Genomic DNA, 24,322 nt, shown 5'->3' with positions numbered 1-24,322 from the left:
AGACAGACAACCATTCACACCCACATTCACACCTACGGCAAATTTAGAATCACCCATTAACATGCATGTCTTTGGACTTGGCATCCGAAGAAAGCAGCTGGTTAAAATCTACAATCATCTTGCTATGATGTGACATTCTTAACCACTGCACCGTCCTGAAACTAGCTCTACTACCACAATATTTGTCCTGTAACAAAAGGATGTTGTCCCGTCTAACTTTTAGTGAAATGTAGATTTGATACAATGAAAAACGAAACTGCGATTGTTCATTAATAAATCCTTCCCGCTTTTAGCCTGTGACCTAATCGAGCAGACGTCTCACCAAAGTCAAACTACTGTCACAAAATGCAGAACCAGTTACATCCCAGCTGTCCTAGCAATGACCTCATGCAATGGTAATTATAACAATGCCTTAAAATCGATGGATTGGCTTTCCTTGTGACGTCTGACATTCAACTCTGTATCAGAGGCCAAGATAAAACTTCAGCTACGTGGCAAACACCTATGTCAGGATTCTCAGAACACTATGTAACCCTCAACCTGACGGTGACCTCAATTTTTTTTACCAGGACACTACCTTTACGATGATCTGAGTACCTCAAAGCAAATTTTCATGGTACTCATTAGTTTGCACATCAAGGGGGCTATCTGAAAAAGTAAATGTAGCCACTTCTCTATAGCCTTCCCTGTTTCATTATCACTTGATGTTCCTGCTCACCTGAAAGCGGTAGAAAGTGCCATCGTCTTTGAGGGAGAGGACATGGTCTGAGATAGGGAAGAAGTACCCCTGAGCAGCGGTGAGACTCCCGATGTGCATGGCCTCCACTAAAAGAACGGAACAAAGAGCACAGATCACAGCAGGTCCGTCAGTACCACTCATATTATCTGCAATGTAATATCTATACGGATGGAATTAACTCAGTGGAAACAAAATCAGTACAAGGAAATCAAATTCGACACTCATGAAACTGATGTGCACTCATGAAAGTGATATTTCTGAACAAGATGTGAATATAATACAGTGGATCAGCAGCCAAACACAAGACTCTTCAAAATATGAAGTTGAAGATTTGCAGAAATCCACATGTATTACATTGCCTGTTCCATCCTTTTAATCTAAATTGGATTTCTGCTATAGTGTTGAGCTCTGAGGTTGGGATGTACATAGATGACTCAGTGATTGATTCATTTTCCAGGCCGTGGGCTATTGTACCAACAATAAACACTGCTCTCCCACCACCCTGCCATGGGTCAGGCCAAATTCACTGGAAAAACTATATAAAAAAGTTTTTTTTATTTAAAAAACAGTTTCAGCTCAGTCTGTATTGTTTCTGCATTGATTTCCTCAGTACTAACTAACTTAATTATCTTTTAAGCTTCTACAAGTTTCTTCAGCCATGGTGGCAATCGATGCAAACTGTAAACTTGTACGTGTTGTAAACATAGTAATATGTATACCATTTTTGAAAAGGAAAAACAGGAACCCTTTCAATACCTACTGAACACTGTGTCTGACCTTTCATGAGCTGTACTGCTGTTGGGGGAGAAACTCCTGCCATCCATTTTCCATTTTAAGTAAGTTCTCAAAATAAAGATAAATGTACTCTTGTATTTCATGTTGTACACTGAGTTCATTTGACAGCCACATTAAATCCAGTCATGCTTTTATATTAATGGTTATTTGTGGTTGTTATAATCTGGAACGAAACTGGCAAATGCTGCACCCAGTAAGTTCATTCGTGAAATTGTTCATTCATTTATTCATTCATTAATTTATTAATAGTTGCATTTCTTTTAATGAATAAAGCCTGCAGTCCAACAGGATTCTGCTGTCATGGGAGGTAGCCCTCAATGTCATTCAGCACAGTACAGTCTGGTATCATTTTTCTAAAACATACCTGGATCCTCAATGGACAGATTCTTCATCAGCCACTGTACAATATCTGTGCCTGAATCAGGTCAGACAGAGAAAGACAAATGACTGTTACACAGTATATGGTTACCGAGAAATACAGTGAGATATGGGTTAGGATTTTAAAAAGAAAAAAAAATTGTGAATGACAATAAAACAGAGGAATAAATGTGTTTTTGATCACTTTTTTGAGACATACTTTGGGGCAAAAAGTGACGTAAATGGTGTTTTACACTATTCTACCAAAAGAAACAACTACAGATAAAATTAGTGAATAAAATAAAAGACTTGTGTGCTATTTAAGACAGCTTTAAACTATATTAGCTTGTCAGAATGATTTTTTTTTTCAAATGAAGAAATACTAAACATTTCACCTACTTCATCCGAAACAGTTGTCTTTAATAAAAGAAAAGAGCCAAGTATACCAAAAATAAACAAATAAATAATCGTAGTAAAACTATCTAATTCCACTAGTGCTTGAGAGATCAACATTTAGAGACTTGACTTTTTATATAATAAGTCTGCAAGGTAAAGATCATTAAAAAGCTATTTTTATTACAGCGGAGTTAGATTATCATCTCATCTGAGCTTCCCTCTGCTTTCTTGAGCGAGGCTGTGTTTAATTCCCCATCATTCATTAGTTTCCTGGCCTTCGGCACTCAGCTGCAAACATTTGAGCTCCTGTTCTGCACATCCATCCGCTGCTGTCGTAATTGTGTTTATTGATACGCTCTGCTTACGGCATATTGTGGTAATGCATCTTCCATAAATGCAAGGACTGGGGAGGGGGTTGGGGGTGGTTGATAAGAATGTTAATAGCCTCTCTTTGTTTTCATCATTTGTTTCAGGGTGTGTCAAAGCCTCCCACTGCGGCTCCAGACTGTTCAAGTGATTTAGGTTATCAGTCAAAGTGATTACCGCCAGTGGTACAGCACGGTGGCTAACATCCATCCCTACCTGTCAGACTCAACTCGGTAATATGTTTTTTTACATTTTTTTTTTTTGTTTATTTACAAATTTTGAACGAGTGTGTTTTTACATGCATACAGTTGAACACACAGACACCTACAGTCCCGGCTCTACCGAAGCAGTCGGGGGTTGATTACCTTGCTTAAGGGCACCTTGACAGTAGGAGGACAGCATTACTCATTCCGTTTCCACACTCACACTTTCTTTCCCAAACATTTAATCATATGTTGTCCTCCCACTTCCCCTCCAGCTACTCAGCTGTTCTCCAGTGAACCATTGCAGAGGTAACAGAGCAGCAGCCTCAACACAACCAGAATAAATTGCAGCCACAACACATTGTGATTTGGATATAAGGGTGTGACTCAGATGGAGATTTACACTCTATAGTTTCTTCAAAAAATAAAGAATGAGAAGTGCGGGATACCTCACAAAATGGCCTTTTGTTTTCCCCCATTTAATTACAAGACTCTATTGATGGAATAATTCCAAATGTTGGGAAATACGCAAATGCTCCTTCTTGCCAAGAGCTAGATGAAGAGATTAATTTCGCTCCCCAATTTATTCATAGATTATAAGGCTACAGGCAAGCGGTAGGTGTTAGCATGAAGATTTTGTCCAAAGACAAGAAAAGCACCCTTAAAGCTCACTAAGCACCACCCTTCTTTTATCTGTACAAAGTGTAAAGACAGTAATTTGCTGCTTTACCAGATATATATATATATATATATATATATATATATATATATATAAAGCATACAGTCCTAAATGTCAATTGAAAGCATTTTCCTTAAGCACATCACACTGGGAGCAAATGATTGAAATGTCATCTTTTTAAGCTTTTTTTTAGAAACATAAGCATCAAAGAAATCTCAGCATTTTCCGTGATGTCCTTTTGTCTCTCACTCAGACACTCACTGTCCATCACTGATGCACTTTACAGGTAAAGTTTGTGAATCTGTCTCTGTCAGTCTTATTGACATCTCTTTCCCTCTCCTCTTCTTACCGGTAACAACACTGGGGATTTTGGTCATAAAACTTTTGACAGTTCTGATGGGCACACCCTCCGTCTCATCCTGGATGCGAGTCACGATGTCTTCAATCTGCAGAGGAGGACAGAGGACAGAGAGAAAAAAAGGATACATTTTTTAAAACTTTGATCAAACTGAAACTCGAATTCTATTAATTTGAGACAAAGGTTGGTTATATGTGCTAAATTTAGCATTTTAACATCAATGAACTATCACTGTAGTAGTTTTAATCCACCAGTTTATACTCCACATTTAAAAGTTGTAATTTGTTTCATCACAGAATCTGCCTGCCTCCTTCAAACACTTTTAAAGATTGAATCGGTTGCTTGAACCACAGCATCTTTTGTAGTCCTCATTATTCCAAACTCCTAAGGCACCATTGATGATACTGCGGTGACTCATCTTCAGAGCATCTCTTTAGTCCAAGGGAAAGATGATGCAGGTTCCACAGCGTCATCAGCTGCACGCTTTCAAAGAAGCTGCCGGTGAAATTAGACACATCTAATGTGTCGACTTTAGTATAAAATCTGGGTTACAAAAAAGGAGGAGAATATGTATATTTTAAGACAAAGGGTCTAGAATATTTTACGTATCAAGGCATGTAATTAATTTGACAATAAAAAACACATGTTTATAAATGCTATTAAATGGACACTTTCGGTTCCTGAAAACTGCTAGTAAAAACAAAACAAGCAAATAACTTAAAATGTTAATTCATCCTATCTACATTTACTCAAATCCATCTGTCTCTCTTTCCACAACCACTTCCTGATTGCTTTATCCATTAGATTGACCTCCTCTAATGTCTTGTCCCAACATCTTGTTTCAAAGGTAATATATCATATTAAGAAGTAATCCAATTGCACGACACTTACAAGTGCAAAACAACGGCAAATTGAATTAGACCATTATATATAGTTGTATTTCATGGTGAACAAATGTGGCCACGGCAGCCTCTGATATAAGAAGGAGTTTAACAGGACATCACTCGCGTGTGGCCTATTATCACAACTGCACAGATGTTAAACCAAACACGTCGCCCAATTGGCCCTGAAGTAATAAGATTAGAGTTTGATTTACTCTGGTTTTGATTGCACCCACTCTCTGCACAGATGCTTTTTTTTTGTTGTTGTTTGCGTCAGTGAGTGGGTAGTGAGAAGTTGGTCGCTTTGGAGACAGCTATCACACAACAACTACAAAAAAAACAAAAACTCAGTGGCTATATATAAACCCTGAATCAGCGATGAGCGCGGAGTGAGACAAGCTGAGAAGACTACATATGCTTTTTACACCTGGACCATCAAAGTGATCACATTAAAGGTGTGCAGAGAAAACACAGCACAGAAATGGAGAGAAGTCTAGTTCTAAAAAAAACAAAAAACACTTTCTGCTTCTTGTGCCTATGGTGCTTATATATCGTCACGCTGTGTGCAGTCTGCTGACCCTTTTAGCTTCATGAGTATATTTATAATGCTCAAGCTAGCTGTCAGTGGAACATAGCTGTAGCAGGCACCCACGCTGGGTCAAAGCTTACATGACTACTTCCACAACAGACTCATACAGACTCTACTTGATGTACAATGCTGAACTCACTTTTATTATATATCCTATACAACTGTTACAAGATTTTGTTTTTAAAAACTGAAATTGCGACAACACGAGAATGTGTAAAATGATTTTACAGTATTGCTTTGCTGGTGTGTGTTTTGCTGATGATTCATCCCTGTATTGTAATATATATGTGGATCCACAAAATGCTCTTGTTCTATCTGCTCTAATTTTAGAGGCTTGATAATTTGACTAAAAACAAGCGGTTATTTCTAGCATATAGGGACGTCAGGGGAGTAGGCGCAGGGTGAGGGAGGTTAGAGCTGGCAGTAAGTCTGCAGCAGAAGAGAAATTCACCTCCATCATGAGAACAAAAAGGAGCAAAAGCATTATATTGGCTATGGCTTGTGTGTTTTTGAATATCTTAGCTGGCTGAAGGTGTTGTTTATATCTGCACCCAACCTGCCAATGCATGACCATCAGCAGTTTTCAGAGGTCAGTCAACTGTTTTTTTTATATTGGTTTATACTTTAGGTTAAATATGTTAAGTAAGTTACAAAATCCAAGTCGACTTTTGCGTTCTCACGGACTCAAACACCGCTCTCCTGGGTGAAAGTCTTTTTGCTTTCCAACAAAGACTTCAACATTCTTTGTACTTGAACACATGACATCCATCACATGACTTCCTCCTTTGTTCCTGGTCGTACATGTGGGTACTTTTCATGCAACAACGGGACCCTGACACAATATTGCCTCATGGACTGATGGGTTTATTACACACTTTGGCGTAAAATCAGGCTCCGAAGAGTGATTGATTGATTTCCATTATGTCTCTGATGTTCTAGAGTCCACCAACTCTTACCTATGTGGACACGGCAGGCACTGACCTGAGAAAAATGAGACTAAGGACTAAGCAGAAGCACTGGAGGATAAAATAAAAAAATCGGAAAATCTCTTTTTAAGAGTTTATGTTATTAGCAATCTGTGTCCTGCTTCTAGCTCCATACTTAATGGATAAATATAATAGGTATGAAAGAGGCATCATTCTCAGAGAGAAAGCGTATTATCAACCTACTGTCAACTTAATCCTGTTGCTGAGTTTTGGTTCACGGTCATAGCGAACTACACCTTGACTAAGGCATTCTTTTTGTGATTGAAGTCAATTTCTCAGGCAAAATAAGGGCAAACATTCAAGAAACAAAAAGCTCAAAAAGCATTTCTTGTTTACTTTCCAGCGCCGATGTTTTCTAACCCGTCTGGAGATGTGAACTGACAAGCCTTCTGCTTTTATCTATCTGGCCATCAGACTGCCTGTCACCGCGTTCCTCTCTCGTTGAAAGAAATAGATCCTGGCTTTCTGCCATAACCAAAGGCAGCTTCGGGCTACGCTTCGGAATCAATATAATAATATGATTCTAACAAGACCTTGATGGTGTGTGGAGACAGCATCTCCAATGACTATAATGGCTTCCGCTGTCAGGAACAATCTTCTCCTGCTCCACTAATCAACATAGGTATTCACAACAGGTTTATTGTTGGTCACAACAGCCGTCGGACCGCAGAACTTTCAGAGAAGATGACAAAATTGCCTTCGTCACGTGTGATGACAAAACACATAAAATGCAAGATTTTAATTAAGGGAAAAGTCGGAACATTAAAACACATCATTTCCTGTGTGTCAGAATATTTCCCGTGGGAACGAATCACAGTTGCATTAGATTAGTCACAGAAGTGAGTAAAACAGTACAAAACAGACAGCTAAATGTGCTTGTGCTGGATTATTAGTCATTTAGTTAACACCAGTGATTCCCACTAACGTAACATTACATCAAGAGGACTGCAAAACCACCACGGCAACAAAGCACTGAGACACACGCGGAAATAACTCAAGTATCACTTGAAAGTATCCATATATCTATATCGCATATAGACTTTAAGATCACAACTGCATACAGCTGCTTGTGTGAATTGAAATATAGATTTTGCACTTATATTGAGCCCTGGTACCATGCAGTCTTTTTACCACACTGATTACAGCTACCACTCCTCTGGTCTCAGCTTCAGCGCCTTTAAATTAGTTGTTATCAAGTGGGTCGTAAATTAAATGACTTTAAACATTCATTCTAAATTATGTTTTGTCTTTAACTGCGTGATTTGTTAAAGGCGAGGTACAACCACAGCTTTAAGTTTGGTTACATTAGAACATATGCATTCGGGTACATTTAACTACGCTGGCATGTCAGTGACAATCCTCACGCACAAACATGTACTGTATGTGCGCTTGTATTCTGTGTGTGCACATTTTCTAGGTTGTGTGACCATTTCTGTGCTGTACAGGTGCGTCTGCGTGTTTGTGTTTTGGCTTTCACTGCAGCCCAGTGGGAGCAGGTTTCATCAGACCGCTGTGTTTAGCACCCCGTGAGGCAGTGGGCAGCCTGATTACAGTCTTAACAGCACACACTGCTAGTAGCGGGCTGGCAGGCATCCTGGCAGACAGGTTGGTTATGGGGAGAAGAAAGATATACTGCTGGTTGTGGATGAATGATCCCCATGGATAAACAGAATGATTAGCCATTCGTTTTCATCTGTCAGTCATTTGTTTATTGTTTGATCATATGCAAGGCTGAACGAAGCATCACATGGATGTTGTCGGGAGGTAGAAGGCCGGCAAATATGACCAAAATATAGTTCTTGTCTTTTATTTAAGGAAAAGCTTTTGAACTTATCAGCAGAGAAGAAAATTTATAGTGGACAATTCAGCAAAATTTCTAATTACATTCATTGGTCACAATATTTGGTCCAGTGGTAACATTTCCCAATTTTCAGAAAAAAAAGAAAGATGATTAAGGCAAGGTGAGATTAGAGTTAGGCCATAAATGATTATATAACACACTACAATGTAGTTGTAAATACATGTATATTAATGCATTTTTAAACAAGAGAAACTCCATTAAGTGCATAATTTCAGACTGGTCTATAAAGAGATGGTAAATGATCGTGTTTAAACAACAAATTGTGTCTTTGAAGGAGAAGTTGTAACTACAATTAATTGATAAACACTTAAAATGTCATTTGGTTAACAGGCTAATTACATGTGTGTTAAACTGCTAATAAAAGCCAAACAGTGGTACTTCAATCAATTAATTTCATTTAATTTCCAATTTCTGTTCATTAACACGGCACACTGCCGACCTGCATTGGCTACAAAATAATCCGAACAACATTGTGAGGTGCAACAAATAATGTGGACTTAATCTTCAGGATACCGAACTGAAAACGATGTAGTATTTAGCATTCAGGCAGTGATGGAATAAGGGTTCAGATCAGTTGCAATTCCCAAATATAAAATACTTCATAAAAATGAAATGTGCTGCACTCAAAATTGACTGAAGTACAGAAGTATTGTCAGCAAATGTTATCATACAAGATGACCTCTTTCAGCATATTTTGTACCTATTTGATATACTTTGCTGAATGTGCAAGGTTAAAGGACAGCTGTGAAATAAATGTAATGTAATATAGCAGAGTAAAAGTATGTCAGTATATCTAAATGTTTCAGTAGTTGAATAAAATAACTTTTTGTTTGGAGCTCCACAATGCAGGAAGCAGTTGTGGAAGACAACATGGAAGTTGTATCAGCCGATATTTGAAGCTAATGCACACCTTCAGTTATCAAGTGCGTACAACAAATTATCAGTTATCAAGTGTGAACATTCATTTATCTTATCATCCAACATGGTGACTGATGAGAAAAAAATATACGTTACACAAGAGGTTTTCAGAATGGAAGTAGGCTACATCCTCTTGAGTCAGCCACATCGACCCATGGGAGGAGGCCACAATATACCTCCAAGCTGAACCGACAACCTGGCACGCACACCCAAATACGTGCAGAAAAGCCCAACAAAAGAACACTTTATAGTAAAAAAAAAAAAAAAAAAAGTCCCCTTTTGAATTCCTGACCCCGAAACAGTCGCGATTAGCCTTTCTTGACACAAAGTGAAATGTGTGGGAGAGGAGAATGACAAGGCCATTACTGTGGTTATAATGAAGCAGGTATACATCCTGCTGAGAGAGAAAATGTCAGCCATGGCCCAGAGGAGTGGAAATTTCAGTGCAGTGATACCTGGGTGCCACATTTTGAGAGAAAAGAAAGAAAATGATCTCTTCTGAATCACGCTGTTCCAAGCCATCCCCACAGTGACAGTTTAACACGCTGGCAGATCAATAGTAGCCTGGCTGAGGGCCAGGTGGAGAATAAGCAGACAGATGACTGCCAATCAAGGCAACGGTCATGGGGCTGAATATCCGTGGTGTTTATTTGGCCACAGCTTTAACTGTCTTACTTATTCCGGCCTTTACAGATGCATTACTATCCCTCTTTTGTCAAACGCAGTACATATTTTCTCTTGTTTCACTAAGATGAATACTTATAATTATTTTTTTTTAAGTGCTGAAATATATAACACATCTCCAAGAATCCATTTTTAATTGATTTTAATGCTTTTAAAATTGGGTGTGTAATTCATGCACTGATGGACAGCAAGCTTAAATAAACCTGGAAAAAAGTTGCATGCCGTGAATTGATAAATTTGGATTTTGGGGGAGGCAAAGTAAGTAATCTGACTCTCCTAAAAAGACCACTGACTGATTTCGGTCCTTCTCGAACTACTTCAGCACAATATTACCTTCACAAGATCCTTCACAATCAACTGATTGCAACATATGCCTCTGTGCTTTTAGTGGCTCTTGCATAATGACAAGAAACTCTCAGGGAGAAAGTCAAGTGCGTACAAAAGGAAAAGAATATGGCAGATTTAAAAAAAAAAAAAAACTTGCTGAGAGCCATTGAAACATATGCAATTTGTTCAAAAATGCAGAATAATAAAGTATGGACTATGAATTTACAGTGCAATGCTATGTGCTCTAGGGGTTTATAAGTAATACACTGTCATCAGCATGCAGGGCTCAACTGTCATTTTTTGTAACAACACTACTGCGATCCAAGCTTTGAGAAAAGACAACTCATAATGTAGACGTATACAGCTGTTACAAATGATAACATCTATTGAAATGAAGATGATGAGGTTGATCATTTGCTTCTCCTAATTGATTTCTGGAGAAAGAGAAAATGCAGGAGGATTTCCAATCAAGTAGCTGAACCAGGTTCATATATGTTGGCAACCATCCACACCTCGTTTGTGTTTTGCTGGGGACTGATCTGACCTCTGATCTTTTTAAGTAAGCAAAATTAATTAATCAATTCATTGCACTTTTTTTTTTTTTTTTTCCCAATTAGCAACAGTATACTGTAAATATCTCCAATGATGTTTATGAATGTAGCTTATCTGAGTCCTTCGAAATACTGTGAAAGGTCAAAATTAGCCAAATTGGGGCTCCACTTCTGGGCTTAAATCCATTCATAAAAACTTGATCTGCATTTCAGGTCAATTCCATGCATATATTTTTCATGTTTATTTCTCAAATTTGACACATTATGTCTGAGGAGACTCATTATCCAGCGGCCGGTATACTGTATTTATATTACAAACTTTATCAGCAAATTTAACCTTTAATATCTCGCAAAAAATAACCATGATGATCCCTTGAAATGAAAAGCAATACATTTTCTTAAGTAAGGTGGTCTTATAGGCATAAGTTTTGTCGACATGAAGGCTAATGCACAATACATTTAATTATTTACAAATTTGGGGGGAGAAACTGGCAATAAAATACTAAATACAACACTGCAATTGATTTTACGTATTTCATTGTTTATACACACTGTGGCTTAAATGGAGAATTGCTCTTATAGTAAAGACCCTGTTCCACAGCTGGTACCAGTTCTGCTCTACTCGCTTTTGGAGACATATTTTGTTTCAGAGGAGGCTGAAGACAGCAAGACAAACAAAAGACTGATGAAGGTTGCGGGATGTCATCAATCGAGTTGTCCAGTCAATTTAAAAATTGCAGTCACTAGCTTGGCTAGTTAACAATGTCAGGTTTGTAAAAGAATATCCCATGTCATATGAGCAGTTACGCAGTCATTGTCCTGATCCTCTCTCACCAATCAGTGGTCTGCAGTGTCTTCACATTATTTGTTTTGAATCGGCTCAGGTCACTTGGATCCTTAATGGAGGATAAACCAGTATAGTACCAGGTCGCAGGAACAATCCACAACCGTTGGCTAATGGAAAACCAAAAAAGCAAGTCAAATCAAGCCGACCCAATACCTGCATTGGAACACGGGCTAAAGATATGTGACGGAAACATACAAAACATTGAAACAGTCTCATCTTAGCACGGAGAGGTCTGATAAAGCAAGACTACCTTGGAAACAACAACAGTCACTCAGCACTCTCAGCCAATGGAGATGTAGCTACATGCTATTAACGTGAGATATGGAGTCATTAGACCAGCAGATGGATCCTAATGCTCACAATCATGATCATAAATTTGATTCCGAACCCTACAATCACCACCATTGTGAAAAGACAGGCATTCCTCAAAGAACTTATAAAAACCTTGAAAACACAGTATATTCCAGTTCTTTCTATAAAAAGCAGTTATCCAAGCAAACAGTATAAAACCAAAAGTGAGTACAAAATGCCTTTCATGACAATCATTTTTGTAAATTTTGTACATGTAGAGAAGAAAGCAGGTGCTCCAAATCAATTTATCTTTGTGGGGTAGGGCAGAGAAAATTCTTACCTTCAGCTGAACAAGCTGTTTTAGTCTTTGTTCGGTCATAAAAATAACAAAATTTCATTGCTTTTTTCGCCCACGTTTGGTTCAATATTCGCTGGTGTTTCAACCATTGTTTGGGCCAGTTCCTTTTGGTGCTCTGCTTAGTTGGACCTTACTCAGATTTAATCAACGCAGTTCTAATTGTTGTGAAGTAATACGTGGGTGTGTCTGTATTTGTACACCAGGCTCTAACAGCGGTTTGAATAGCATGTGGCCGTGTACGGGAGCTTTCGTGCATGCTTGAATGTGAGTTGGTGTAAGTACAAGTGTCATCTGAGGCAACAGTTCCTTGTGAGACCTGCGTTTCTTTCAGTCGAGCACCTTTCTCCTCCCCTGCAGTTTCCTCCATCGCACAGCTTCTGCCCGGCGATCTCTGCACACTGCTGCAGAAATCACATGGCTCCGTGTACAGCAGATCGCAATCGAGATGAATTTTAGGATTAGACTGCCAGGGGTCATTCCAGGGACAACGCTGCTTTTGCATTTTTATTGTCCCACTCTGTATGCTGGTATGTCTTATATTTTTCTATAAAGGATCGCAGAATAGTAATCTTCTTTTCTTTGTGTCGTTGTGATGAATATTATTCACAGCTCTACTGTTAATCCTCTCACAATATAGGCTTGTCTGACTTTCTACTAGATTGACATTTTCAATGACGGAGGGATAACACTTTATGAAATGTTTTTATAAAGGTATTTTATAGGATCATGAATGCATATTAAAAGGAGCCCACTGTCACTGTTGCAGTCTCAGTGTGATATAAGATATTGTATTATCATGTGAAAACCTTCAAGTAACAATCCAACTGATGAATATTTTTAATACAATTTATGGTGGATTCATATTGCTCTGTAAGGGAAATAGCAGGATATCTTTATGTGCAATCTTTTTAAACAAATACTGCACGAATCCTAGTTGTAATATCTTTTAGAGAGGATCTTATATAAGAAAAGTCCAGATTCTCCAAAAGCCTGATAGTGTTACATAAGCTCGCTTTGTCAATTGTAAATCAGTGAATTAGGATGATCTTGGTGGTAGAACATTTTGGTCCCTGAAGGTCTGAACTAAATTCAGAGAATAATGATCATACATATGTATTAAGAGCTTTGTGAAAGACTCCATTCTGCTTGCTAGCAGGCACTAAAGTATAAGAAATGAAGCAGGCAAAGATAAACTAATTACGCTGTGGTGTTATCGTAATGAAAAGTAGAAGTAGTTGAAAACAAAAACAGCCCAGCTCTCAGTTGAGAATATGAATGGACTAAAACCCTTCAGCGCTGTTGTTACTTCAAGGCCTTAATAAGTGTTTGTTATAAGTGTTTATTCACTGAAATGTGTGATTAATATCTATTGCTAAAGCTTCCTGGCAGCAACTTTAAAAGCACAAACAGACATCATACTGTAGGTAGGGCCTCGGCCAAACATAGTGAGTTCCTGCCAATGTATTTCAACAGTTGTATCGGGAAATAATTATGAATTTTTTTTACAGCTCCATGATGACTGTATATAAATTCATTCTGACCGGTTGGATTCCAAAGCAGCTAATTTCATATTTATTAGCGTAAATTATCAACAGTCGATCATGTTTCTGTAAATACAGTGCTCTTCAACAGGTAAAATATTCTTTCCAAACCTACCTTGGAAACAGCCATTATAAATTGTTTCACTACGGCATAGAAAATGTTAAGTTAAGTGAAACAGGCATTTGAGAAGAGATTTAACAAAATGCAAACCATCGACCTTTAAATGTAAAACTGTATTCAGCTACAACAGAAAGCACTTATTTAATCACTATGATAAAATCAACTTCATAATCAAACCTACTCAAGTCATTAACTGAGGTTATTATTGTCTCATTTTAGATAACCTTTCCATATTGATGTTAGTTCAGGGCGCAATGTGGTGTATAGTTTGGAAGTGTAAATAGTATGTTTCTATCAAGCAGTTCTGCTGCAATATCAAACATAACTTACCCCACTGTCAATGCCTGTGGTATTAACATGTATGACTCCCTTCTTTTACAATTTATTCTCCGTTTCTCAAGTCTACACATCTTCAATGAGCCTTTGGCTATAAAGACTAAATATATCATTTGCACAAGTTCAGAGGAACATGAAGAGGCTAACTATATGTCAACCTTTTGTTGAAGTGTACGATGATAAGGTTGTGATAATGAATCTTCCCAGGGATGGAAATTGTTTAATAAAATCTGGGCACGTACAGTTCATGACCGTGCACTTCCATGAGACCACTGAAATAAAAGAACTTGGTTAATCCCGCATTCAATGTAATATATCATGCAAGATATTATTCCAGAAGAGAATTACCATGCCAACCTGGCAAAGGTCAAATTAGTTTCATCAGCTATATTAAATGCAGTGACTTTGATCACAAAGCATTAATGTGTGTGTGTTTTGTTCTACATTGACACGCACCGTCTCAGGCATCATATGAATTGCCGCTCTGCCAGAGTGGGTGTAATGACTCATAGCGGAGATGGTGAAGCCGTTTGCCTGCAGAGTGTCCGGGTTTATGTCTGAAGGTCAGATACGATGGCTCTGTGACAGTGATGATGAGTCTTACGGGTTTCAGCCCCAGTGCATCTGGCAGCAGGGTGACGTGACTGTTAATGGAAGTGTAATGACAACAGGATGGCTTTGCCACAGTTGACTGCCGGTGCATCTCTGCCTGACAGCTGATACCATCACAGAGCAATTTATGAGGCTGGCTGAGATTCTGAAACAGAAAATGAAATTGTCATCTGGTTTGTGAATCTGAAGCAAATTATATTGTTTCTCCTCCAACAATTACCAATAAAAAAGGTAATCTACAATCATATCTCTGTGGTTATTCAGTACTGCTCTTAGTCAACACAACTGGGTGGCTAGAGTAGTATTGAGAGATGGGTTAAACATATTTCAAAACATTGTTTAAAAATTGCAGTGGCAATGTCAAAGCAAGATTTGAAATCTACAGTCACATCAGACACTCTGTGATGCTGCACTTTGGCACTCTGGTAAAGTTAAGAGCTCACCAAAGTTATAAAATTCCCATGTAATCGACCATGAATGTATCACATGATAATCAATCCAGTAGTTCATCTAGTAGAGACATTTCACTCTTGGTGGCACTCAAGGACAAATCAGAAGGTCACCAAATTAATTGGGATCTATTGTTGGGAATCCATTTATATCATTATGAGAATTTTATCTAGATGTGAAAATTGCATTGTCTATGCAAAATATAATTGGAATCTGGACAATGCTGGTTGAGAGATTTCTGGACCATATGGTGGATCAAAACACAGACCAATATTACCATTCCTAGTGCCAATTAACTTTTGGTGCTAAAATCAAGAATATGCTTGGACATAACTTTCCTTCTTCACTCCCTTTAAAATGATGAATATTTAAGGACACATGCTTTTATCTAGTTTACCATTTGTGCAGGTACTTAATGTTAATGCAAGAGATTAAAAAAGACAGTGAGACATATAATGATCCATCACATCAAATGCAATGCAATCCATCTATAGAGTAGCCCATGGTGAAATAGAAAAATGAATCCTTAAATCTGCTTAATGGTGTATATGACCACAACAACCTTGACGGGGGAATGCAGTCTACTCTGCATACAAATACAGATCTGAACTCAGGCAAATCGAGCACTTACTTGTGAAACCTGTGTGTTTGTTACCTTTTGGCTATAGTTCTTTGATGAGGTGAACGAATTACTCTGAGATTATTACACGTGACAAGGCCATAAATGTAATCTTCATGAAACAATGTCTGAAAAAAAAGAAAGGCTGAAACAATTAATTGGACCAAAGAGGGACAGGCTGCGATTACTGTGGGTGCAGCAGAAGCGGGGGATTACAGCCTCAGCCTCCCTCGGTATGGTTAACACCTTTGGGACGCAACAGCACAGAGGACAAGGTGCCTTGGGCGACACCGGTACAACAGGTCGTCAAGCTGACTGCAGCAGAAGCCATAAGATTACACGGATTTCAGCATGAAGGGCCTTCTTATTTTTACACCATGCTTCCTTCTGTTCAACTCCGACACAGAATCTATCATAATTAAAACAATGCCAGAAAAGAGGAGGAACAAATAGTTTAACAAAATTCTCTACTTTCTCAGAAAAGTAATCTAACTACAAATGATCTTATTGAAAGAGCAGGTATCATAGAGTACAAAGCCCTTACATACCAATCATACACCTACACAGGGTTAGACTTCTTCTCAATGTGCTGTCAGAGCAGATTTGACTTCCCTTTCATCTCTATGACATCTTTGCTCCTGGTTGTGATTAGCCACGCCTTTTTTGCTTCAGACAGAGTTCAATCTGATTTCACGTCGGCTTGTGTAATTTGGAGTTTGGTGATATACTGTAATTTCCCTCCAAACCTCCATCCAACTTTAACTACTGAAGTCAAATAAGCATAACAGGAGAAGTCTCAGAAGTCTAGCCTACGTTTATATCCAACCCAGTATCATGGCAAAGCGTAAAATAGACATGGCGGTCCACCACAGCAAAACCTGAAATAGTCACGCTTTGGCCTGTTTAGGCATTAGAGTTACACATTTTGAAAGCGTCAAACTTACACGCATGTAAATATCACGTGACGTGACATCATGTGACCAAGGTCCTGCAACAGAGACAACACAGGCCATTTTATCGCAGTCACAGACTGCCATGCGGTACGGTTCGAATCCAGGAGGAGACAACGTTTTTGTGGAGTACATGTAACTGTCTTGCCCAGACAGGCCGAAGCGTAGCTATTTCATGTTTTGCAGTAGTGTACCGGCGTGTCTATTTCAACATTTTGTACATACGTTGTACAAAACTGCATGACTTTTGGCAATTGATACTGTAAACGCTACTCATTAGTAATGTTAGTGGCTGAAAAATATTGCATAACTATGCATGGATGTAAGTGGTAGTCTGCTATAGTGGATAGCAATAATGAAATTCTGGGCATAAAGCAACAAAGGGCACTTATTGCCACTGGAACAAAGCAGGAAATTTGTCCCCATCTGAGTCCCAGAAGGACAACTACTTTCATTCCAAGTGTCAATGTATATTTTTAGCCAGTTCTGAAGAGAGCCTGAAGTCCTTTTGTGGAAATATTTTGTGTATTGAAAATAATTCCCATGGTTGTTGGGAGATGGATGCTGGCGTGGAGGGTTGCTTCAAGACTGTGACTTTGGTTAGTATTGGGCTGATTGCTCTTGTCCTTTGAAGGACAATCACAAACTAGCTCACCAATCATGAACTGGAGTGTACAGTGAACAAAAGGACTGATGTTTTGTGGTTGTTTTCTCAACTCTATTTGACAACCTGGTCCTCAAGCACAGAGGATTTCTCTTTTACTATCAATGATTTCTTTACAGCGCTTCCCACTCTTTTGTAAAACCCATTAAATTCCCATCAAGTTATTTAATACAAGATTGAGAGAGGGTTTACCCACATGTTGCTGCATATCTGAACTGCTCCACATATTCACGGATCTGTTGAATGAATCACATGTTTTTTTCTCTCCTCTGAAGCCTCTCGTTTTTCTGTCACACGAAGTGTCAGTTACTGACACAAATCAAATGTCATTCGGCAAAGAGAACATTTGCTGAGGAACAGCCCTGTGGCACACTGTCACATTACATTGAGAGCTCCACCACATAACCCCACAGGTATGGAGGAACACTGCTCAATAATGAAACTATTCACTTTTTAATGTCCACTGTGTAATTTTACTGAGATGCAGGGGAACTCACAGCTCTCCTGACACTCCTCATTTCTACAAAATGCATTATCAGAACTGAAATAAAGAATTTGACTGTAAAAACTGTGCCTCCGTGTGTGACACCTCAACTGTCTGATTGTCATTTGCAATTAGATTCTGACCGATACTGTTCTCCATGCTGAGAAAAATCTAGATTTTAAGTATTTAATAAAGTTGCTATTGTTATTCTGTGTGCAGACACACACTCTGGACCCTGAAAGGTTAGCACAGCTGGATCATGACATTGTATGATGCTGCAGGTATCTAATAAACTCAGAGGAAAGACTCCTAAAATCAGCTGTAAGGAAAAGCGACACAACTTCAGCTTCTGTTAATGTTTTGTCAAACCCAGGTTCCAGGTTATGTTTGGATTGTGTTCATCACAGTAAAGTTTTATGGACATTTGAATAAAAGATGTGAAATTAACCAAATCTAGAAAAACCCTAATGTTCACACTTTGTCCTGTGAGCAGAGAAAGCCTGTTTTGCCCCCTTCATTATTATTTGGGGTGAGTGTGAGCAGTGTGAGCTTGAAAGCGGGTGTCTCACACCAAAAGTGTGAGACCTGGCAACCCGAGTATCATTTCCAAGTCTTAATTATAATTTCTGGTTCAACGTTATTTTGCCAACGTAAATCAACTTTTAGTTGTCAGGACAAAGGGAAAGTGATTGAAATCCTCAGGCAGAAACATCGAGAGGTCAAAGTTCTCATACAAACTTGGAGATCGAGTTTCCTGTCTGGCAGAGAGCCGGCCCGCCACAGACAGCAGAAAGTGAACTGAGTCCAAACACTCCCTGGGCAATAATCAATCCAGACAAGTTTTCATTGCTCCCAGCAAGGGACACCAACAGAGCTGACCTCGCGCCTCAAAGCCAGACACATCCATACCTGGCAGAGAGTGAGTAATCATCACAAGGGGAGGCTGATTATTTTCTACTCTCCTTGTTGGCCCATGGGAGTCCAAGTCTGCCTCCAGTAAATCATGTCATTATTGTGTATCAAATAACAATTTATCCAGTGGGCTGTTTTATTATCATTACAATCATCATCACAGCAGGCTATGACATCCAGATTTTCCAGAGAGATTAAAGGTGTTTATAGAATTCACTACATAAGCAGAGCAAAATGATCCATACAACAGGGAACTTCCACGTTGTTCTGCTTTGGTATAAATTATCTCCACTCCATGAATCCCTGATCAGCTTTTTAGAAATTAAATTACTTGGTGATTGCCAGTGCACACAAAACAACACAGACAGGGTCACATTTCCAATGTTTCTCTCACTGCAGATGCCTGGGACAGATAATATTGGTGATTGCCATTTCAAATTTTCCTTTGGGGAGTTCGAGCTGCGTGATAAATGGCGAAAGTGCATTTACAAAAAGAAACGTCATTCTAAATTTAAAAAAAAAAAATTCAAATAAAATAAAGACAGTAGGGGAAAAAGCACTTGGCATTTCCTTTCATAGGTGATACAGTGCCCATTTCAACTTCATTCTTAGTTTGTCAGAGAAATCCATTAGCCTACAATTTAGTGCTCTCCTGCTGTACTGTCAGGAGTGAATAGGGAAGGGTACGTGGGTGTCTGCGGAACGGCACTCATTAAAATCTTTTTATCTTACCTAACACTTTAAGGATCCAACATGAAATAGCATTGACAGAAGAAAAGAAAAGGTTGAGCTCTTATGAGGCATGTCAGGACTCTTTTCAAAACTTTTTTGGGATCTCATTAGAGCTTTCAAGTCTGACGGAACAACATTATTGTCGGAAATGCCAACGTTTTGACAGAGGACTGTCCAATAGTGCATCAGTCATTCTAGTTCCTCACAGAAGGCTAACAATGCATAACACTTCACTCTTCTACTTGTTTTTAATGAAAATACAAAACCATTTGTTGTATAACAGCATTTAACTTTTGGCATCTGTCATTAGATTTTTTTTTTTGCCACAATAACAGCACGTCAGATAGAAATAACTCAACAACTATTTGGTGGACGGAAATAAAAGTTGGTAGAGGTATTCATGGTTCCAAGAGGACGTATCCCAACAACTTTTGTCATCCTCTGACTTTTAATTTAGTGCCACCAGCAGACTGAGCATAATGTCTCAACATCTATTATGTTGATGAAACATTCAGGTTCCCCAAAGGAATGAATCATTATTTGCATCGCTGTGCCGAAGTACAGCCTCAGAGAATTGGTAATGGCTGTGATGGCAACACAGCTTCAGTTAATAGAAAATTAGAATCAATATAAATCTTGGACTGCTTATAAGGTAGGAAGAGATGTGTGGGTGCTGGGAATGGGTCTTAGTAATTTCTGAATACAGAGCAGAAGAGCAGAGGAGCCCTTGGAAAAAAACAATGCCAAAAGATTCCTCGCACAGAGAAGGAAAGAGGATTTACACCCAGAGTTTGGTTGATAAATGAAGAGAAGTCATAAATACCAAGCATATTATTGCACACTGGCTAAAACACACACTTTGTTTTCTTTACGCAAAAGACCCTCTCAGTTACATAATACTTTTACACATACACACATAAACACACATTTTTCTCTCTCCTGACAAAACAGTCGGTCAGATCTGACTGACTGAGAACACTCGCAGCTAAAACCTTTTGTTTTAAACTGTCAGATCTGAATCACATAAAACTGAAAACCAGACTGTTGTTCCAAGGATGCACCAACAGATCATTGCACATTCTCATTGATCAGTCGGTGGCAGCAGCAGGAGACAGATGTCTGGGCTCTGTTCTCTTGGATGTGAGGCAGATTGGGCCTGATCAGAGCTCATTTAAAGGATTAAAGAATCAGATATGCGAGTGTCAATGGCCGTGACTTCAGGTCACCCCCTCACCCGCACCCCGGGGAGCAGTTCTTAAAGCCACTTCTGAGCGGCAGAGGAGCGAGATCTGAGAAGCAGGCTAAAGGCCCGGCTCTCTCAGGGAATAAAGGCTGAGACTTCAGCAGCTCTGAAGGAAAATATCTCTGGCTCTGTTCCATTACCTCAGTTTATTTCTTTGCTTGACTCATGTTTTGTCCCTGTGGTGCCTCTTTTTCAAAAGCTCTCGCCAAAGCAGCTGACAATGTGTACAAGAAACAGTGAAAAGTAAAAGATTAAAGTATTAATCCAGGACTTTTTCATGACTCCTTAGCCATAACTCGGTGGAAGGAAATATATTAAAGACACTGGAGCAAAACAGCTGGCTGGAATCTGGTGTGAACAGTTTGTCTTCACACCATCTGTTTGAGATGATTCTCAATGAGAGCTGGACTGTGCAGCTTTCTCGGTCGAGTTTCAGCTTCAATTTTTTTTTCATTAATTTTTTGTAGATATTGCTAAAAAGATAGGGCCATTCAGAAATCTCTGCATACCTTTGGTCTTTGGTGAACAGGCTTTGATTTCTTTGAGTGCCAATTTTGAGCTCTGCACCGCACTAATGAACTGGTGCTGTAAGGCGACTAGGGACCGGAGAGGAGAATCTGTCTCAAAGCTGTAATTTTTTAATGCACATAGCCTGAACTCCTTCAAGATGTGTCAAACTGATTTATATTTATTTTAATTTAATCTCACAGCTGAATCCATCCAGGCGTCTCTCTGTTCTTTTTCATGATTCACAGTTTTGAATATGCACATATGTAGGACCAATCTTTCATCTGTGGAGTTTTGCAGCACAGTACATGGTGAAGATTTCCTCAAAGCATTGGTCACACTCAACAAGATGCAAACTACTACACATTGGAATCAACACTTTTATCACAGTTAAAATTTCTTTTGAGATCCTTTGAAGCTGCTCAATTTCACTGAAGTTGCATTTAACTGAAAAAGCAAATTCTTTGCCACTTATGACCAAAACCCATACAGCTGTTCTGTGACAGGTGTTGCCTTTCTGTGTGTTTGTGCCTGTGTGTACTGGCAAAGGATTTTTTTTTTCTCAACTGTCTACACTGTTATTTGCAAGTAAGCAGATCGGATTTGGTGTGTCCAGACAACACCAACCTGCGTTGCTGTGGTAACAATGTACGCGTACCTACGCTGATGATGTGGCTTTCCAACACGGAAGCTCCCAGGACAGAAGAGCCTGCAGAGAGTTTATTTCGGCTTCTGTCCGTGGACTGTTGTTCTCGTTGTTTACCACAGCATTAAAATATGCACTTTCTGATAGCGCTCTGTTAGCGGTAGTATAGCTTCTGCTAACTCTCTGAAAATGACGCCTCGCGAGTGATGCAACAAATCTGATCCGAGCCAGCAAAGTGTCCAGACTGAAAAAAAATCTGATTGGAATCGTATTTCAAACCACCTTCAAATGTGCGTGCAAAAATTGCATTTCATGTGGGGTGGTGTCTTGCTGTTCAGACTTTCAAAAATCAATCCGGATGCAATCTGGATATGACAAAACCCTGATTTGGGCTGGCAGTCTCAACATAGCCTTAGTTGTAATGGTTGAAGTTAGAGTGGGGGGGGGCTAGGAAATACATGATGTCAATTAATGTGCTCACAAACATAGCTGTACAAACGTGTGTGTGTGTGTGTGTGTGTGTGTGTGTGTGTGTGTGTGTGTGTGTGTGTGTGTGTGTGTGTGTGTGTGTGTTTGTGTGTCAGACACCGAAGGTGATAAGTGATGGAAAGGGCTCCACAACAGATTCGACAACAAAGCATGCTGTCTACGTAACATCCTCAGAGGTCCAATTAGAGTGAAGACTGAACTCACTTCCACATTTTACCTGCTGCACTGAAAGAGACCAAAAACATCTCGCACAGACAGTTTTTGCTTCTCACTGTTTTGAAAAGAGCACTGTGAAAGATGCCTCTTCTCAGTAACGTATTTATCCTCATGCTTGGTTTTAAAATCCTAAATTGCCTTTGCAACTTTATTTGTCCACATTTATCAAGATAATAGTCTGGACTGTTTCAGCATCCTGAGAAACAATTAACTTTATTAAGAGAAAAGCACTACTGACACGCTCACAAAAAAAAGAAAAAAAAAAAGATTACAAATACTGAAAAGCTTGAATTTGTACTACAATCAAGCAAAAATAATTTGACCTGATTTGTGTCACACAGGTGTAATTACAACCAAAGGGCTCACGAATATAGATTGTTTTGCTGTGCAGCTATTCCACAGAGAGGTTTTTATCTGTCTGATATGGTCCCAGGAAAAGGTTGCTCTGTAGGAACCTGTGTTAAAGGTGCGAATTGAAATATTAGGGTCATTGAACAGGACAGAGTCGCAGCTGAATGAGGCACAGCATGCTAACATGATCACAGTGACAAAGCTTCAATGTTGATAGCTTGTAACTGAGTTAGCATGTTAACAGTAGCTAAAAGCAAAAAGTAAAACTGCAGCTTGTGGGAGTGTGATTAGTTTTGCTGTTGTTTGGTCATTAAAAAAGTATTAAACAGATTGAAATTTTAGGCTGACAATGGTGCTCGATGAAAAGCTGAGCGACCTCCATGCTAAAATATGTAATCCATTTTCTCAAACCGTTCTCCATCAGTGTTTCTCATCTACATGAATTAAACATTCCATTCATGCATCTCAGCCTGCAGAACTTGTATTTCTTCATGTTTCAGCCACTGATCGGATTGAACCTCCCGAGAGAAGACTGGGAATACTCAAGGCCATAGATGTCAGCAGAGGCAGTCATTTTTATGTCTTTACAAAAGGCATGTCATCAATGTTGCTGTCTGCCCAAGATTTACAGGCTCAGCACTTCATCTTTTCCATTCCTTTAACTGAGATGGTAAAAAAAACACAAAATATCAGAGTAATTTTGTGTTTATTTACAGCCTCTCATTTCAAAGAGTGTACTTGAATCCATAAAATCTCCTGCGGTTTCTTTTACAAAGTGACATAGTTTAACCAAAACAGAGAATGGGCAACTTTATCTACTACAGAGGAAAGAAAACGGGGAACAAATGGACCAAGAAGAAATCAATTTAATGGTGTCAGAATTCAAGGTGCAACAACAGCAGACAGGTTTCTTCTAAGCATTGCCGAGAGACCCTAATATTTCAGCCTTGTATTGAGGACTGCCATCGATTGCTGCAATCCCTCAGGGAGCTGATAGCCTGATAGATAGTGGAGTAGCCAGACATTGCTCTTCCAGCCCTGCGTGTCCTCCTGAGGTTCAGGACAGGCTTATTCATCCTGGTCCCATTTCAGATTCGCAAACTTTTTCTTTCTCCTGTCAGGTCCACGAGATGAATGTGCCCACTGGTTTTCCCATTGGGGAGACTGTGGGGCCCAGAGCTGCCGCTGCTTTTAAGCTGTCCTCGAGAGCCCCTCTGGCAAGAGAGCACACTGTACAAGTGCAGGCTTTTTGGCAAAGAATGA

At 39.2% G+C, this 24,322-nt stretch overlaps 1 protein-coding gene across 4 annotated transcripts in view; it reads right to left on the bottom strand.

The window, feature by feature from the left end:
* The window catches only part of rgs6 (regulator of G protein signaling 6), an 84,007-nt gene that overhangs the window by 17,350 nt on the left and 42,335 nt on the right, over window positions 1–24,322 (bottom strand). For all 4 annotated transcript variants that reach the window (XM_069161742.1, XM_069161744.1, XM_069161743.1 and 1 more), the window contains exons 3-5: window positions 3,885–3,981; window positions 1,899–1,949; window positions 719–825 (exon numbers count right to left, since the gene is read on the bottom strand). In XM_069161742.1, the coding sequence (XP_069017843.1) occupies window positions 719–825; window positions 1,899–1,949; window positions 3,885–3,981 (255 nt within the window). The remainder of the gene's footprint in view (window positions 1–718; window positions 826–1,898; window positions 1,950–3,884; window positions 3,982–24,322) is intronic.

This window comes from Embiotoca jacksoni, unplaced genomic scaffold (assembly GCF_022577435.1).
Source record: "Embiotoca jacksoni isolate LCO1_2020_lvr unplaced genomic scaffold, fEmbJac1.0.p SCAF_29, whole genome shotgun sequence".
In the NCBI taxonomy this organism is placed as follows: Eukaryota; Metazoa; Chordata; class Actinopteri; family Embiotocidae; genus Embiotoca; species Embiotoca jacksoni.
The sequence above is the reverse complement of the archived record's forward strand: the minus strand, read 5'-3'. Positions and strand labels throughout refer to the sequence as shown.